This window comes from Erpetoichthys calabaricus, chromosome 3 (genome assembly GCF_900747795.2).
Source record: "Erpetoichthys calabaricus chromosome 3, fErpCal1.3, whole genome shotgun sequence".
In the NCBI taxonomy this organism is placed as follows: domain Eukaryota; kingdom Metazoa; phylum Chordata; class Cladistia; order Polypteriformes; family Polypteridae; genus Erpetoichthys; species Erpetoichthys calabaricus.
This window is the reverse complement of record NC_041396.2, coordinates 207,251,226-207,270,706: the sequence shown is the minus strand read 5'-3', so window position 1 is coordinate 207,270,706 and position 19,481 is coordinate 207,251,226. Positions and strand designations below refer to the sequence as shown.

Sequence of the window (19,481 nt, the reverse complement as noted above, 5' to 3'; positions counted from 1 at the left end):
TTTACACATTTGTTATTTGAAACATTTGACTGTCCACTTGTATTAATGGAGAATAAATAAAAATTTGATCACAAAAAAAGAATAGTAAAATATGAGAAGAGAGCATCACATGCACACAAGCGGTTCAAACACACTAATCAATAAAAAAGGACCAAGGGACAGCATCAGGAAGGAACATTAGGGCTTAAGCTTTTTGAGACTAACTTCAGTGCACTAAAACAATTTCAGTAATGGAATGTAAGTTACCTTGACCGGCAAGTGTGCATTCAGTCTTAAAAATGAGTTGACAGTGTTATTCTCCTTAGATTCAAAGAAAGCATCATAATCCTAAAAATAGAAAGAACACACAAAAAATTTTTTGATGCAGTAGTCTAATATACAATTTCCCTTCTTCATTTTGTTCCTTCACATTATGATAATTAAAAATACCCAGAAAGACAGGACTGCGGTTGCAACATGCTAAGTGTTGGGCTCACCAGACCTCCAGAGCAAATTTCGCTAATCCTTTCAGTGTGTCCTAGGTCTTCCCTTCAGTCTTCTCCCAGTGGGCTATGCCTTGTATATTTCCTATGGGAGATACCCAGGGGGTATCACAAAATGCCTAAGCATTCCAACTGGCTCCTCTTGTTCTAGAGCAGGGGTTCTTAACCGGGAGTATCCGGGAACCAAATGCTGGGGGTGTGGGACTCGATCTCAGGATACTGGTATTTATTTTATTTAATGTATTAATTTATACTTTGGTAGTACGTGAATGGAACGCGATAGAGTCTTCGAGAACATTCAACATTTCCTGCAAATGCTTGTATTTAATTTTACACGTGTATATTTACTACAACTTTAATTTTAAATTTAAAACGTTTTAATTTTAATATTTAAATTTAATAAATATATTTACTGAACAAGCGTATATTTACTCGTTTATTGGCAATGTATGTATCTCGAAGACTCTAGAATAGCGTTTTGCACTGTATATAAAGGTGGCGACTGTGCGCCGCCCTTCATTCTGTATTTGACTACCATTGTGTACATAGTGCTTTTTGCAGTTTTTCTCTTTTCCTTTTACAGATTTTCTGCAAAATGTCTGTCAAAAAACAGAACTAGAATGATTCGTATGTTGGTTTTGGCTTCACCTGTGTGACAGACCGAGATGGAACTGAAAGACCCCAATGCATGATTTGCAATTTGGTAATGAGCAATGGAAGACTGAAGCCATCAGGACTGAGGGAACATCACGAAGCAAACACAGTAATCATGTTGGTACATTGATTGATGCTTTTAAATTGAGAAGAGTTCGTTATGATCAGAAAGCAACTCTTTCATCATATGGGTTTGCTGCTCTTGGAAAACCTTTTTTGGAAGCCTCCTACAAAGTTTCGTACATGATTGTCAAAGAAAAGAAGCCCCACATGATTGGGGAGACCCTCGTGAAACCTTGTGCGCTAGAGATGGCAAAAATTGTGCTGGGAGAGGATGCCGTGAAGCAATTGAGTCGGGTGTCCTTGTCCAACAACACTGTACACCAGAGAATTAAAAACATGAGTCAGGACATAACCCAAGTTGTCAGCAAGATTAAACAAAGTCCTGCAAAAATCAGCATGCATATTGATGAATCAACTGATGTTTCAAACCACAGTCAATTGTTTGTTTTTCTACGCTATGTACATAAAAAGAACATCAAGGAAGAGTTTTTATTCTGTGAACGACTCGAAACAACCACCAAAGCAGTTGACGTATTCAAGTTGATCCAATCGTTCTTTGATCGCCATGAGCTGGCATGGGATTTGATTGGGTCTATTTGTACAAATGGTGCTCCTACCATGATTGGCAAAAAAATCTGGATTCGTTGCTATGGTCAACAAGAAAGCTCCACATGTGCTCTGTACACACTGTGTTCTATATCGCCAAGCTCTGGTATCCAAAACATTGCCAAAGAAACTTAAAGAAGTGATGGGAATAGTTGTGCAAACAGTCAACTTTATTCGTGGACATTCATTGAACCATCGATTATTTCAAAAATTCTGTGATGAAATTGAAGCGGAACACAGTGTGTTACTGTACCACACAGAGGTACGTTTGCGGAGTTGTGGCCGTGTTTTCAAGCGTGTAGTAGAACTTCTGAATGAAATTCTTGAATCTGTCGTTGCCTTGTTGAAAGCGGAAACCTGGCAAACGTTCCAATCCTTGACAATATCCTTATTGGGGATGGTAAAACACTACCTGTAGAAATACTTCAAGAAGTCAAAAATCATTTGGAAGTTCTAAGTACAAAATTTGAGGGTTACTTTCCAGATATTGATGATCTTAGCATGGAATCCATTTGGATACAAAACCATTTTTCATTTGATATATCGAGACTGAGTGATAACGATTCAGCAAAGGATGATTTCATTGAATTCAAAGAAGACCCAAGAATGAAAGCTAATTTCGAAAGGGCTGGGATGGATGTCAAGCAGTTTTGGTGTGAGCAAATCCCAGCTTACCCAAGCTTGACAATGAAGGCAATTAAGGTTTTGGTTCCCTTCACAACTACACATCACTGTGAAACAGGATTCTCTGCATTATTAAATCTGAAATCAAAGTGGAGAAATTGACTTGATGTGTCAGATGACATGCGAGTAGCTTTGCCTGTAACTGTACCCCAATTCCATGCTTTGATTGCATAAAAACAACAGCAAATATCTCACTAGATTAGTGAAAGTCTGTGTTATGTGGTCGAGATATTGAAAAAACTTGCACATTTAAAGTTTGTTTTCTTCTTGTGTGTAATACTCAACTGTAAGAAGTAAAATTATTGGTTTATAATCTGAAATAGGTGAATCAAAGTTATACTGTAAAATAGTTGTAGCTGTTTGTACATTTGTCATTTTTTAATTTTGCTTTTTGTAAATAAATATGATAAAAGTTATCAATGCTTATGATTTTATTTCATGTTCTCTTCCTAGCTATCCATATCTTAAAGTACAGTAAATTCAAGCTGTTGACATATTTGGAAATCATACTGGCAACTAATATAAGGAATGGTGATGATTATTTCGACAGTTAAGTAAAGGGGGTATGGGACCATATTGGACAATCCACTGGGGGGTCTGGAGTCATCAAAAGGTTAAGAACCCCTGTTCTAGAGAAACTGTGGTTCTTCTGCAAGATCTGCCACCTTGCAATAAAGAGTAAGCCCTGTTACCCTATTCAATAATCTCATTTTGGTGACAAAATCATGTGGGACCAAAGATCTTAGTTACAAATGTGTAGTGGAAAAAAATCAATGCATCCAAAAATATGTACAACTACTAAGGCATCACTGTACTGTGCGTTCTTTACCTCCATTAACAAACTGCAAATGGACAGACAAAACATTACCATGTAAACTAAACTAAAGAGTAACCATACTGTGCAACATATAGTGCCAAATTTTGCACAAACTGCTAAAAGTCTAACTAGCGTTCACCTTTAGGTATTGTATTTTGTTATGATGCAATATGCAGATGCATTTCTGTATACTGTATAGGGTTTTGATTTGCAATTTTTGTTTGTGTCACTATAAAATGCACAGTACAATGAATCTTTACTAGCTGTGTGAATTTGTCGCTGCACATCTTTTTCCTCTGCACATTGCACTTCACTTTTGGTGTCCAGCTTGGTTGTGTTGGTATTTTATTGTGGACAACTCATGTCTAGGACTAATGGCAGATTTTAGTATGGGAGACATGGGTAGCACCACAGGGCATCATCTTGCCGGGGTCTGCAAATGATGCAACACCACAAAATTGGAAATGGCGATTACAGCCTAAGCCAGTCAATCCATTAGGGGCAATTTGAAGAAAGGAAAAAAAAATAAATAAAAAATTAAGGGGCGGTTTTTGAAAGTCCTCGTTATGTACACAGAGGAGGTGCCAATTAAGTAACTGAAGGTGTGCACCCCCTGATCGTCCAAGTCTAATACTGACTAACCACTATGGAAACCGTCCTCCTCCCTGCCTAGGGCTCCAAATTGGCTTCCATCAACACTGACTACGATGGAAACAATTCACCACCTGATTTCAGAGCAGGCCATCCATTTCTCTGAATCACAAACTGTATCTCCACCACTCCTAACCGGAGTGCTGAAGTCTCCCAGTAGATAAAACAATTATTCAAATAGTCAAGTTCTCCTCTTTGTAACATAAAGATGCACCGAGGCAACCCTCTCTTCCACCTGGGCAAAGTCCAATTGTATGGCAATAATGTGGAGGCCTTTAAGAATTCCCATACCTGCCCAGGGACTCTCCTGTGAGGCAAATGCAGAGTAGGAGAGAGGTCACTCTCAATCAAGATGTCAGACTTCAGAGCCAATGCTTTGTGTAGGTACAAGTCTAACATTATATAGAGACTATTTTTTGCACTCGGAAATAAGGTGCAGCTCAGGCTCCACCAGAGGTTACATTCCATGTTTAAAAAAGTCAGCTTCTTTTGCCAAGGTTTAGAATACCAGAATCAATTTCACTCTTGCCTATTGTTCAGCTAGCACTTCAACCTATTCTCATTTTTCACCCTGTGGGTGATGAGCTCTTAGTAATACAATCTAATTTTGTAACATTTTTCTTTTCTTATTCGCATTTATAAGAATAACTCAAGATAAACCACTTTGGCCTCATTTCAACAAGTCTTACTAGATAAAGGACACAAGTTTAACTATTGTGATACTCAGAGAAGTGAGGACGAAGATGAACGGAGAAAATAAGTAAAGGGCCAACATTTCAAATTTAATACAGTACATACTGTTAATGCACTCTAGGCTGCAGCCACATAGTCTGTATAATATGTTTTAAATTGTATTGATTGTGTTATTTATAATCCCAGTATTGCAGATACAGCTAATACTGTATAAAGCTAGGAACATCCACCATTAATTAAAGTTAAAATGATACTAAAGCTTCATAGAGACTATATAGTAAGGAAAAAAGTTCTCAATCATTTTTATATAGCTCAGCATTTTTGTGGTGAAATATTTATTTTACAATATACTCTTATTGTATAGAAATGTATGTACCATATAATGATAGAATTTTATTTGTCCCCAGAGAGAAAATGAACTTTTCCAGAAGATTTTTAAATATATATAATTAATATATAAAAGAAAATAATAAATGTATAAAAGGTGTCCCAGTAGCATTTTTGTCACACTTCTTCTGAATAATGTGTTGGCTAAAAGTACTTGGTGTCTGTGTGTCAGAGAGAGGTTGTGTTCATTATTCTACACAGTTTTGTTTTAATTCTCACTTGCCATCTACCTCCAGGGGGTTCAGAGTGTGTCCCATAACTGATCCTGTCCTTTTAACTAGCTTGTTGAGTCAGTGGGTTTCTCCTGAAGTGATATTACCAGTTCAGCACACCACAGCATAGACAAATCAAGTTATTTGCTTTTACTACAGTTTCCTTTTGTTTCTTTTCATTCTAATTTCACAATCTTCAAAACATAACTTGTTCTTGCATATCTAACCAAGTAAAGTATATAATATCTGTTGACTTTAGCTTTAGATTTGTTGAAGAGGTCAAGACAATGAACCAAAAGCCAATGTAATTACTTTTTTATGGGAACTCTTATCTCTTTCAACTACTCTAATATAGCCAAGTACTAGCTCTTCATCTGCCAGCTGGAAACACCCATCCAAAGTTGTTTCTTGCCTTAAGCCCAATGCTGGCACACCAATATCCTGTAGTGCTAGTTTAGCTTTGCAGAAAAGCTTCCCATCATATTTAGGAAGTGCAAACAGGGTCTGTTGCTCATCACCACTTGATTTACAGTGCATGCCTACTGGCCTTCCAGGATGTGAACTCCGGTCCATGCCCCATGTGCAGTGCTCAAATGATTAGACTTCTGACTATGAGGATCTCTCTCATATAAAGCCGGTCAGTTCCATAAAAACCTTGCTATTCAAGAACACTAATCTTTTCATCACAAGTGTAAACAATTACCAGATAAACATTTAGTCACTCTTGCTAAGTATTTACCAATTTGATAATGAAAGCATTAAAACATTACTTTTACACCAAAGTATAGACTTCTGAAATATGGACCTACTTAATTATAATAAACATTAAATTTGTGATAATATCTATCCATTTTCTGAACTCATTTATCCCATAAAAGGTTTGTAGGCAGCTGTAGCCTATGCTGCTGTCATGCGGCACAAGGCAGTTAATGTGTTCAGTGTAAGAGGATGGAAGTTCCAGAAAATTATTTTATGAGAAGCAGAGGGTGTACAAGAGTATTAGTTTATTTATGAGTCAGAAGTAGAACGGTTAGTAGTATAAGAGTCAGTACACAGATTTCATTATACATCTTTATTCATATTATTAGATATGATTCAGAATCTGATTTTCTGTCACTAAAATGCCTTTTCTGGTTGCTGTTTAAGCATAAGTGTGTAACCAATTGTTCTCTCATTGTACATGATACCTTATTTTAAATGCAAATGCACGGGCACGGGTGAGCACACTTTATCCAGCCATGTACTGCACCTACAATGTCAAAACAAATAGCATCCACTAAAAAACACTGAGAACAATTAAAAAAAAAATTAATAAAAAAAAAAACAAAAAACAACACATCAGGGCAAAAAGTAAAAACCTGAAATAAAATACAAATGTGTTTCTATGATGTTACAAGAACAAAATTGAAAGGCAATAACAAATACAGTGGAACCTTGGTTAAAGAACGCACTACTTAACAAACAAATTAGTTAACAAACTTTTATTTTGAACAATTTTTGTCTTGGTTAACGACCGAAATTTGGCTAACGAATGCAAGCAGAGACCAGTTTTTGTGCGTTCGTGCTCATTTGTGCTTTGACGTGCTTGCTGTAAACATTGCTTTTCTGAGTGTTGCATTCACTAACGTTACTTTGTTATTTTTTCAGTTTCAATGTTATTTTTTATTTGCATATTTACTCATTATGGCACCTAAGAAAGAGAAACGTGTTAATGACAGTGGCAGTAGGAAACGTGTTAGTGTAGCAGTAAAGAAAGAAATTATAGCAAAACGAGAATGGCATTCATGTTTCCGACATCGCAAAGGAATACAACATGCCGAAATCGACGGTCTGTACAATTCTAAAGAACAAAGAGGCATTTAAGGTGGCTGAAGTGGCTAAAGGAGTGACTGTGTTAACGAAACAAAGGTCTAAAGTGCTAGAAGAAGTGGAAAAACGGCTGCTAATTTGGATAAATGAAAAGCAGCTGGCTGGAGATAGTGTTAGCGAAACAATAATTTGTGAAAAGGCTAAGCAGTTACACAGTGATTTGTTGATCGAAACACCCAGTACAAGTGCCAACGAGCGAGACTTTAAAGTGAGTAGAGTGTGGCTTGATAATTTTTGCCACTGAAGTGGAATTCATAGTGTTATAAGGCACCGAGAGGCTGCAAGTTCAAATGAAACAGCAGCAAAAGCATTTGTGGATGAATTTGCGGAGTTTGTTGAAAGTGAAGGCTACGTCTCGCATCAAGTGTTTAACTGCGATGAGACAGGGTTATTCTGGAAAAAAATGCCCAGAAGAACGTACATCACCCAAGAGGAGAAGGCACTACCCGGACACAAGCCTATGAAAGACAGGCTTACACTTTTATTTTGCGCTAATGCAAGTGGTGACTTTAAGGTTAAGCCACTTTTAGTCTACCACGCTGAAAATCCCCGCGTCTTTAGGCACAATAATGTGAAAAAGTCTAAACTGCCTGTACAATGGAGGGCAAATAGCAAGGCATGGGTAACTCGGACCTTATTGTTGGATTGGCTGACAGAAGTGTTTGTCCTAACTGTCAAAAATTATCTTCAGGAAAAGAATCTTCCTATTAGATGTCTTCTCTTAATGGATAATGCTCCTGCGCATCCACCAGATTTGGAGGAAGACCTGGATATAGAGTATGACTTCATCAATGTCAAATATCTTCCACCCAATACTACTCCATTACTGCAACCGATGGATCAGCAGGTCATTTCCAATTTCAAGCAGCTATACACGAAGTCACTGTTTTCCAGGTGTTTCCAGGTCATTAATGACACTGATTTGACCCTTCGAGTTTTTTGGAAGGAGCACTTTAACATCCTCCACTGCATCAACCTCATTGACAAAGCCTGGAGTGAGGTCTCTTCCCGCACATTGCAATCTGCCTGGAGGAAACTTTGGCCAAGCTGTGTCCGAGACTTCCAGGGATTTGAAGCAGAGAGCTCTGCCGAAGTAGTGACTGAAATCGTGTCCACTGGTAAGAGTATGGGATTAGAGGTCAGTGATGCTGACGTGGAGGAGTTGATAGAGGACCATCGAGATGAACTAACCACAGAAGAGCTGGTTGCCTTACAGGAAGAACAGGTGAAAGCCTTACAGGAAGAGCATTCGTCAGAGGAAGAGGAGATTAGAGAGGAAATTACCAGTGCTCAGATAAAGGAAATTTGCAATAAGTGGAATGATGTGCAGGAATTTATTGAGAAGCACCACCCTAACAAAGTTGTGGCTAATAGGGCAATTAACATAATGAATGACAATGCAATATCGCATTTTAGAAAAATTCTGCAGCAAAGAAAAAAGACAAAGGATTCTTACTAGGGCTAGTGGTTAAAATCCCTAATTCTTCAGCACAACAGTTGAAAGGAGAAGTCATCTTGAATGGAGTGAAATTTGCCACAGAATTGTGTGGTGAAACCAATGCGACACATCTTCAGTTGTGTGCCCCGACTTCATTGGGTTTTTCGGCCGCTTATCACAAGACACCCTCCGCCGGGGTTGGCCCACCCCTGGTTGATCAGGCCCGGGTGTATGTAGCATGGTGACACCACTCGATCAATTGGCAGCCCATGTTAAGTCCCTACGTTTCAGCCACAGCCAGTGACTGCTCCGTTCCGCTACAGTGGCAAGCTCTTTAATTGCCTTCCGTTGAGCCTGCCCTCTGATCCCTACTTCCTTCAATAGCCTCGTGGTGGAACTGGCTACAAACCCTCTGCATCCCACCTCCACTGGCCACACTTTGACGTTCCAGCCTCGCCCCTCTGCTTCAGCTGCTAAACTGGCATATCGCAGCCTCTTCCGTTCAGATCTTATTAGATCGCTTTCTTGTGCCCAAAGAAAAGGAATCGCGACGTGAAACAACACCTGAATCAGCGCTACCCGATATTTTTATGGAGGGGGATTCCCCTTCAAAACAGTAGCTTCCTTCTCCTCTTCCTCCGCCATCCACCTATGCCACCAAATACGACAAACAAGATAAATACAGTGCTCTTTTATGTAATTTAGTTTATTTGTTTGTACTAATGATATATACATTTTTTTCTATATTTTTCATCACAGAAAAACCCTTAAAAAAATAAAATTACAAAATTTCTGAGGCTGGAACGGATTAATTGTATTTACATTAATTTCAATGGGAAAAATTGCTTTGGTAGCGAATGTTTTGGTTAGCAAACAGAGTCACGGAATCGATTAAGTTTGTTTACCGAGGTTCCACTGTAGGAATAAAAAAAAGGGGTATACAGAGACAAAAACAAACACAAGTCATTAATCAGCCTTGCATAGTTCGCAGTTGAAACCAACTGTGGAGATGGGGGTGGCAGTCCACCACAGGGCACAATTACACCCAGTACTCCATCATACTGGGCCAATTTAACATCTTCAGAACTGACCTACACAGCTGTGTTACAGGAGGAAACCACAGTGACAAACAAAAAACACTGACAGAATATTATAAACTCTACCATGAAAGTGACTGGGCCACTAGAGTTGTGGCAAAGCAATACTAACCAGTGTTCCACTGTGCCATCCATGAAAACAAAAAAGCCATATAGCATTTCAAAATGTAAGTGAAGGTAAATAATAACTGACAAAAATAGACCAGCATTCACTTGTTTAATTTTTGACATTCAAAGCTAAAACAATGAAATAAGAAAACAATTGTATGCACAAGATAAAGTGCATATTAATGTTTGATATGCTGAGCAACATTTACTTTATTAGGCAGATAAGGACTATGTAAATTGTATAGTTATTCAAATGTTATTGGATCAAAAATAGATTTCAACAGAAGGTAAGTGCAAAGTAGAGAATAAGTCTGGTAGGAAAACTATCAATAATTAAATAACATTCAGAATGGTAAAATATTAGAACAGAACCTCACATACGCATTAGCAGCTCAGACACACTAATCAATCAGACAGAGAAAAAAAAAACTTTTGGACCAGGGCATGGCACTAGGAAGGAACATGAGAGATTAAGCTCTGAGACCACTGATAAGAACAACATGTTAATTTTGATGTTTTTGTAACCATTAAAATGTATACTGTTTATTAACTGAATGGTCTTTGAAAACAGCATTTATTTTCAGGAGTACTTCAAATGAAAATCACTTGCTTTATCTTTTACTTTTTGTGTAGTGTGAAAACTGCTGCAATACAAAGAAAGATACATTTATTAAGCCAAATTCATCACTAATGATTTACTCATCTTCTTTCTTATCATGAACATGCAGCTCACTAATAGCTCACAAAACCACAGCTTCTCCAGGCAACCAGGTTCTTATGGTTTCAATGGAGAAAGTGAACAGACCATTGATGAGCAGGTACATTCACTCATGAAAGCTGCAGGTCCAGACTGCATTTACATCTGCACACTCAGGCCATGTGTTGATCAGCTGGTAGGAATCTTCTGTAACATCTTAAGTAAGTTCCCTACTTAATTTACCATCCTCACTAACTTCAAGATAACCACAATTGGTTCAGAGTTGAAGAATTCTATTCACTTGTTTGAATAACTACAAACCATGAGGCACTCATCCCCTTCATCATCTGCTTAGAGTGGTTTATCATAACATAACAAATGCAGCTTAGCAGACACACAGCATTCACATCTCCTTGCGTACCATGCATATTGAATCCAATGCAGTCTCAGAAGCCATCTATGCACAACTAACCCAAAATGTCTTTACCTTGGCATTCAACACCAACATCCCTCTGAAGCTAGTAATAATGCTTAGTGCCTAAACAGTATCCTGCATAACTATGTCTTCCTGAATACAAATAATAGTGGCAGGCTAGGGGTATCCACGTCTAACTGAATTACTTACCATAGCAGGGCAACCTAGCAGTGCATGCTTGTGGCTCTTGTCATTTTCTGAGTTTATTCAGGATTGTGTTGCCAAACATGGCACAAACAATTATCAAGTTTGCGTATAACATGTAATTTGTTAGTATGATTATTAACAAATTCTAAACAGCCTAAATAGAGGAGGTCAGTGTCTTATTGGATGGTGCAAAAACAAACTGTCTATTAAAGGAGCCTTTTGTGAACAAGAAAATGGCTTTACGTTCATAAGGGTCCACTGGCTAATTTTGTAAAATGCATTATAGTTATTGATATAAATTAACAGTTGTGGCAGATTGCAAAGACCTGTTCCGTCTGTTTTTCTTTTATTGTACTTAAATTGAATATTTATATATTTGTATGAAATGACATTGCATGAACGATATTGCATTGCTTTGTTTACTAATCTGAGCCTGTTGTACTATGTCACCAGATTTATACCTGGTGCCCAGTATTCATTTCACATCAGCAGAACTAGGAAAAAATACTTTTAAAAAAAAAAAAAAAAAAAAAAAAAATCCATCTCACAGGACTGCCCAAAATAAATGGCCATACCTTGTTTACCGTGCCATTTATATATAGTGTGTACCTTAAAACTAAGTAATGCCCACATTGAAAAAGCATTATTCATTTTACAATGAGGTCTGTAATATAAATATTACTTACATCTCCATATTCTCTTTAAGTGCCACAGATGTTTGGGCACCAATATATAGCAGGAGTGTTTATCTGTGAAATAGTTAAGTTTAATGACTGTCATTTTGGAAGGTCTATTTTTGCTTTAGTACTATGCTTTTAATCGTATTTAAGATTTAAAACAAAGAAAAATTAACCTTTAAAAACAAATTTGCAAGTACTTGAGTGGATTCAGATGGTCTATGAGCCCCTGCACCTCTCTCTAAGACAGTTTCAGTATTGTTAGTGTTTATTGTTACATTCTAACTCAAGATGACATGTTATAGACAAACATCTGTTTTAATGCTTACAAGCTATCATTTTTCTTTTTTCTTTCCATTAATTAATTAGAAATGATCTTAAATACATAGTATCTAGAAAACCCTTTTGTGGCTGCTACCAACTAAAAATGTATACTTTGAAAAATACTTGGGAAAATCCAGTCAGTTTTGTGATCCAACTTTACAACTGATCTGTCATTAAATGGCACTTGCACTGTGTAAGCACTTTAAAAATTGCCAATGAACATTACAGGTTTTTGCTTAAATCTTTTTTTTAGAAAAGTTGGCAGCAAATCTATGCTCTGTGATTCAGATTTATAAATACCCAAACCAACATCAATGCCCACTTGACAGAAGTTAACCATGGTATTAGTGTGAAGATGGGCGATGTATTGCTGACAAATCAGTTATTTTCACCAATCATTTGAGAGAAAAAAAAAAAAAGTCACAGTGATCCCAGTTTACTCACAATTAATACTGTTGTGTTGATTCACTATTTTAATAAAAGTATCTAATCTGATAATGGTCAGTTCATACTTTCATAAGTTATGAATGTCTCAGACACACACTTCATTCTGCCAGAAAATTGTCAAATGCAGTTCATGTGTTCAAAAATGTGGAAATCCATGAGAATCAGAAATACAAAATTGCAAACTTATTGCAATACTTCGGCTACATATGGAAAAAGTAAAAGCATAATGAGTAAAAATGTCCCTTATTAGTAAGAGAGAAGTGGGCTAGTTCATAATTATCTACTTTATTTCTATTGCTGGAAGTTTGAATCTACAGACTGTGAAACTAAACTTATTTGTTTTGGTTGAAAGCAAAACCACCATTGAACCACCATTTTATTTGATTCCTTATCTTAACGAAATATGCATGTTTTATGAAGGCATAGTACATCTTTTATCACAGCTGACCTTGCTTTAAAGGTGAATTGCTAAAATTAACATACATTTTAATATTTTGATTTTAAAAGGCTTGCTTATAAATTAGTCATCTGTATCAAACAATTAAAAAGGCATTTAAATATTAATGAACATAAGTATAATTAATTGTATAAATACTGTATATACATTTTGATGTGCCTGCTTCTTAATAATGTGTCTTTACGGATTTCATTTTTTTTAAATGCATTAGAAATTTTACATGTGATATATGGGAATACCATGGCATCTTCTATTTGGTATAAAAGTTCTGATCTGACCCAGATATTTTACCAGAGTTACAAGACATAATGTAAGCCATTAGATCTTTTCCATTTAGACAATTTTGCAATTGTAATGTGCATCAAGGCCTATTAATGTCATCATCTCCATTTCATTATTTGAGGACCACATATAGCCAAAAAAGTTAAATTTGAAAAAGGCTTTGTTTTCTTTAAGAAAATATCTTAAGGAAACAAATCTCCTTTGGCTTCTTAGATGTAAACCGAGGTATAAAGCAACCAACTATGGATTCTTGTTATGAACTGACATAAAAAGTAGAGAATAAACACACAAATTAAACAAAATTTGTGAACCATGATATCCCTACAAACCTTTTAAATAAAAAGTTTTATATCATGGGAACATTGTATGATCCAATACATACACATTAAAAGAGATTAAAAGTGCTGCTCATTATAAAACTTTCCTACAAAAATTGTATTCCATTAATGTTGAGAAATTAAAATTACTATTGTCTTGGGGGATCATTAACATCATTAAGCAGCACACACTAGATGGGAGTCATTGTCTTACAGGAAGCAACCTCTCCATATACAGGAGTTTATATTAACACTACATCTTGACCATCTGGACAAGCAGAAGTGATTAAAAGACAAAAGTTCATTTATATGCAATAGATTATTGCAGTATGACCTAAGGGATCTGATGTCCAGACTATATGATGCACTAGTGAGATTGTATTTTGAGTATTATGTGCAGTTCTTTCAATTGTGCTACACAAAGAAGATATAGCAGCGCTATCGTCTGTGTAAAGAGCAAAAAAGAGCTGATATAAGTCTTGTTTTGACAGAAACAGAAATTATAACTCTTTAGTCCTGGCAAAGTGGGGACCTCATCCAAGTCGTACAAATTCTTGGTCTCATTAAGAAGTGGGTCAACGGTTTCTGGCATGTTGCAGGTCTTTTGGTTTCTTGAATTATGGGAGAATTTTGAGTAACAGCTTCAGCATAAGCAGGCCTTTTCATTTCTGATGGGGCTCCCTTTCTGCAGCATCAAAAACACGTACATGTTGTATCTTGAAAATGTTCTAGCACTTCTACACCAGCATATGTACAGCAAGACTAATGTGGAGCTTTTGGCAGCCCTGTACTTACCTGGTGGTAACCTTGTCCCTATGGCCAGCTGGGCAACTCTTCAGTATATATAAATATAAACATTTAATATGACATTTGTGACTGGCAGTAAAGATCCAGTTCAGAACTGCCAGAATTGCAGGGAGTACCAACCCTGTTAACCCCATTTAATAATTTCAGCAAAAAACAAAAAGGTTGCACAAAAGCACAACACGAGGGAGGCTGAGAAATATTCAGCCACTACAGAGGTTTCTGTACTCCTTAAGTCTCATTCACAAGGTCTGTTTAGTCTTAACTCTGGGTCACAAATGGACACTGGCTTCAGGGGACTGCCGCCTTTTATAGAGACCCAACCAGGAGGGACAGGTCTTATTCAGGGAATCACAGTTGGGGCCGAGTGCCCTCACTGGGCATCTTTTCTGGGCTGTGGGAAAAAGGGAAGATACTGCTAGTGACAGCACTCCTTCACCCCAGAGTGGTAGTGCTCAACTTGGTTGAGCCCAGAAGAGGAACCCTGGTCACACATTAGTGACACATTTAACCAATATCAAAGCAACACCTTTAAGCTCTTGATTAGGAAATACTAGTCAGTCTACTGTCTTTTGCCTTAAAGGATACTCTGTTGCAGGATTATTCTTATCTAATTTTTTTTCTTTGCAAGGAACTATTTCAATGATATCTTCTAAAACACTTTGACCTGCATCCTTTGTATTAGAAAATCAAAACCAAAAATGGGTTGAACGGTAAATTGGCAAGAAAAAAGCCTTTACTGTGCCAACGCCACAAAACTGTCCACTTATAATATGCCAAACAGCATCTAGACAAGCCTCAAAACTTCTGGAACAAAGTACTTTGGAGTGATGACACCAAAGTTTAACTTTATGGTCACAACCATAAACACTGTATTTGGAGAGGATGCAACAAAGTCCATTATGAAAAGCACCCATAACTACTGTGAAGCATGGAAGTAGATCTCTGATGTTCTGGGTGTGTGTGATCTACAGAGGCACAGGTAACTTAGTAAAAATTGATGGAAAGTTGAATGCAGCATGTTACCGGAAAATATTGGAGGACAACTTGCATTCATCAGTTCGGAAGCTGTACATGGGACATACTTGGATCTTCCAACTTGACAGTGATCCAAAACACAAGGCCAAGTTGACACTTCGGTGGTTACAGCAAAAAAAAAAAAATGTAGGTGCTGGAGTAGCCATCACAATCTCCTGACCTCCGAGTGATTGGGCCACTTTGGGGATATCTCAAACGTGCAGTTCATGCAAGGCAACCCAGGAATTTATGGAACCTGGGTGCTTTTTGCCAAGAACAATTGAAACCTCTACCACTTGGTGCTTTTATTGCAATAGGAGTGCAGTAAATTGCTCTGATTATGTTCGGAAAACCAGACATTGCTGTAGATTGCCTTTTTAGGTTGGCAAAAACATGTTAGGTTTTATGTATGTGCACTCACACCATATGAAAAATGAACGTAGCATTCATTTGGTTAATGGCTTCTAGGACAGCGAGCATGGACTGAAGGTTTGCCGGAGACATTCCTGACCTACTGGCCAGTTCCCTTGGAAGTGACAACATATAGCCTATAATAAACTGAAGAAAAAAAAACAAAGTTCTTCAGTGCAAATACACAGGATTGGCTCAAAAATACAGACAATACATCATAGTCATCTTTTTTGGGCTTTAATGTTTGTCATGTCAACGCACTCTATAACAATGGCTCGGTATAAGAATTTTATGAGTGAGTTGTCATTTTATGTAGCTTGGCTGCATTTCCAAAAACTGGAAAATACCCACAACTCAAAATACTTCTGGTCCTTGGCTTTTCGGATTAGGGATACTCATCCTGTACATTTTCTTACATTAATATATTTTTATTTTTTTCATTTATTTATTTATTTTTTTTATAAATCTTGTACTGCTCACTATTTCTTTTCTAGCTGGCTCATAGTGCCAGAATGTGAACTATCTTGCCTACTAATTACACAATATGCTGCCGAACTTTAACCTTTATTTCTGCCATAATAGAGTTTTCTTGCCAAGACGAGAGTTACATATAGGTAGAATATGGCTCCGAAACATCAAGCATAAATTGCACAAGTGTTTTGTGTTTTTAAGTGGAAAATTTAAGCTTTTTTCATGTTTGCACCAATCCCTCAATAGACCCAATCTTATACTGCAAGAAAAGACACTATTTTTAAATGAATATATACCATAATTCGTAAAAAAACTAACTTGAAAAGTACTGAACTTTGCCTTTAAGACTTCATAAGTCCTGCTTTTACAATTTGGTTTCGGTTAACGAGTTCATAGTAGTGTTTGACTACTCTTTCATAGTCATCCCTTTCACTACCTGCTTGTTATACGTTACAAAAGCCCACACTAATCCACTAATCCATTCTGCACAACTGTTCCTTGGACATCTTGGAAGTACAACACAAAATACTTTGGACTGGATAAACTATTGTTTAAAAAAGTAATATGTATGAGAATGGAAAAATAAATTAAATATTAAATGAAATATTAAATTTAACATTACAGTATATGTAATTAAAACATTAAAACATTTTAAGAGAATACAATGAAGGCTATCAGAATAGTTTGTAAAAATTATGGTTTGTAGCATTTAAATTTAAATAGTTCTGTAATGGCAGAGACAAAATACCTATAATAAACAAGAAAGCAGATAATGGCTCTTTCACCAAAAAAAAAACTTAAAAAATTCAAGTGCGATTTACCTATTTCTATGAAACAATCTAAGCAGTTATTTAACTGGCAGGTAATTGGTTAACATTTCCCTTTTCTGTAATGGACAATGTAGCAAGACCTTTTTGTAAAGCTGGTATGGTGACATGAAGCTGCATTGATATGATTATCATTACAATGAAATTCTCTTACTCAGCACTAATACAAGATTTAGAGCAGAATCCCTTTAATCATATAGTGGTATGAGTTAATACAATGGGTAACGCGCTGCTTGTTTGATGTAATCATATCAATAAAGTTTGAGAGGAAATCACTGTCTACCACACAGTATTTCAATCACATTTGTTAAAATAATGCTTAATGCACATTAAAAGTATAAAGTATAAACAAATTACAATGGATGGACGCGATTATAGACTAATTTATTTGAAAAATATTATCAATAAATATCCAAAGAGAAAAGCAGTTTTGAGATACTAGACACATATCACCAGCTAGCAGAGAGACTTCACAACATTCTGAATAGTGCTGGGAGGTATACCGGTTCATAACAAAAACCGTTTTTTATTTTTGTTATGATATGGATTTTTCTTATACCGCAACACCAGTTTAAATAGCCTAAACAACGTTTGGAATGTTGCGGGAAACTGTTTAAGTGGGGACCTTTTTCACTGTTGCACCACTAAACATGCATGCAACGGAGTACATGCATTAGTGGAAGTATTGAAAGGTGAAAATGGACAGAGAACATTCTGAAACTGAAGCTGTAGCAGACGATAAAGTTGAACATGATGACACAGAATAACTTTTACCGAAAAAAGGAGCCGTGTCTTCTGTTTGGAGATACTTTGGTTTTAAAAGGTCGGATGTGGACCATTATGTTCAAATGTGTGAATACTGTTTCTATACTACTGGATAATAAAACAAGTACAACTTGGCTTGCAGTATTTTATTTTTTTCAATACTGTGTAATGTACCTGGGTACTGTTTAATAGTGTGATGACATGTTGACTTTATTCTCAACATTTCTACTTTATTCTCGCTGTTTATATCGAGAGTAAAGTCGACATGTTCATCTTAAAATGAATATGTAATTTACTAGATTTTCTCAAACCCTGTCATAAGTTATGTAGCACATTAAATGCTTTGTGTTAAGTGTTCCCCGAACGATGTTAATCACTATGTGCTTCTTAAACTGACTTCCTCTTGCACCAAGAGGAGGCGCAGGCAACGATCACCACACAGAATACATTAATTTCATGATATTCCTGCTTCCTGAACATTTAGAATGCTAAGATAAATACTTGATATCATTTTAATGATGAAATGCATTAAAGCATGTATTAATCATGTGGGGGCACGGTGGTGTGGAGGGTGCACTGCTGCTTCGCAGCAAGGGGGTCCCGGGTGTTCCCTGCCTTGAATTTGCATGTTTTTCTGGTGGGTTTACTTGACGTGCTTCAGTTTTTTTCAAAGTCATGTAGGATGTGGGGTTTTGTTACGCTATATTGACCCCGCTTGTATATATATTGTTCAGGATTTGCTCCTGCCTCGGACACAATGCTTGCTGGGATGGGTGCAACCCAGAATGGATGGCATAATTAAAAAAATCTTCGTTATACATGTTTAAAGTTCTGAACACTCCGTGGTCTAAGTTTATAACTAGTTTTAATTTCACACAGACATTTATCGTGTGGTGATTGGTTATGTGAAAAAAAAGGAAGGATAGGAACTGGGGGTTTGGTTCATCAGACAAAGACAGCACGCATGCAATAAAGAAAGTCCGCTCAGAAGAACATACATTGAATTCTGTGTTCGTGTCTCCGACCACCAGATCACAAACCCAATATTTAAGTTAAACTTGTGCGATACCCATTCATACATCCAGTTTTTTGGAGCCTCGTCACACCTGCCATAAAGTTCTCTATACTGAACGTACACCTGGGGACCCCTTACTGCGAGGGAGCAGCACTACCGTGCATGTTTAATACCTGCTTTAATGCATTTCATCATGAAAATTTATCTTGGCATTCTACATTTTCAGAGAGCAGGAATATCATGAAGTGAATGTATTCTGTGTGGCAATCGCTTCCTGTGCCTCCTCTGAAGAACTGAAGAAGTCAGTTTAAGAAGCGCATAGCGATTAACAACTGTGCTACATTAACTTATGACGGGGTTTGAGAAAATCTAGAAAATTAAACATTGATTTTAGGATGAAGTTTAGTTTACGTCATTCTACTTTAATGACAAAATAAACTATGAGCATAAAGTGGAAATGTCGACTTTAATCTCAACATAAATGGCGAGAATAAAGTAGAAATGTCGACTTTAATCTCGACATAAGCATCGAGATTAAAGTGGAAATGTCGAGAATAAAGTTTCTCGACATATAGTTTTTTTTTTTC

At 36.8% G+C, this 19,481-nt stretch overlaps 1 protein-coding gene across 1 annotated transcript in view; it reads right to left on the bottom strand.

The window, feature by feature from the left end:
- Positions 1-19,481, bottom strand: part of sh3bgrl2 (SH3 domain binding glutamate-rich protein like 2) — a 51,566-nt gene that overhangs the window by 8,333 nt on the left and 23,752 nt on the right. Inside the window, exon 3 of the mRNA XM_028797724.2 lies at positions 247-327. Within this exon, the coding sequence (XP_028653557.1) occupies positions 247-327 (81 nt within the window). The remainder of the gene's footprint in view (positions 1-246; positions 328-19,481) is intronic.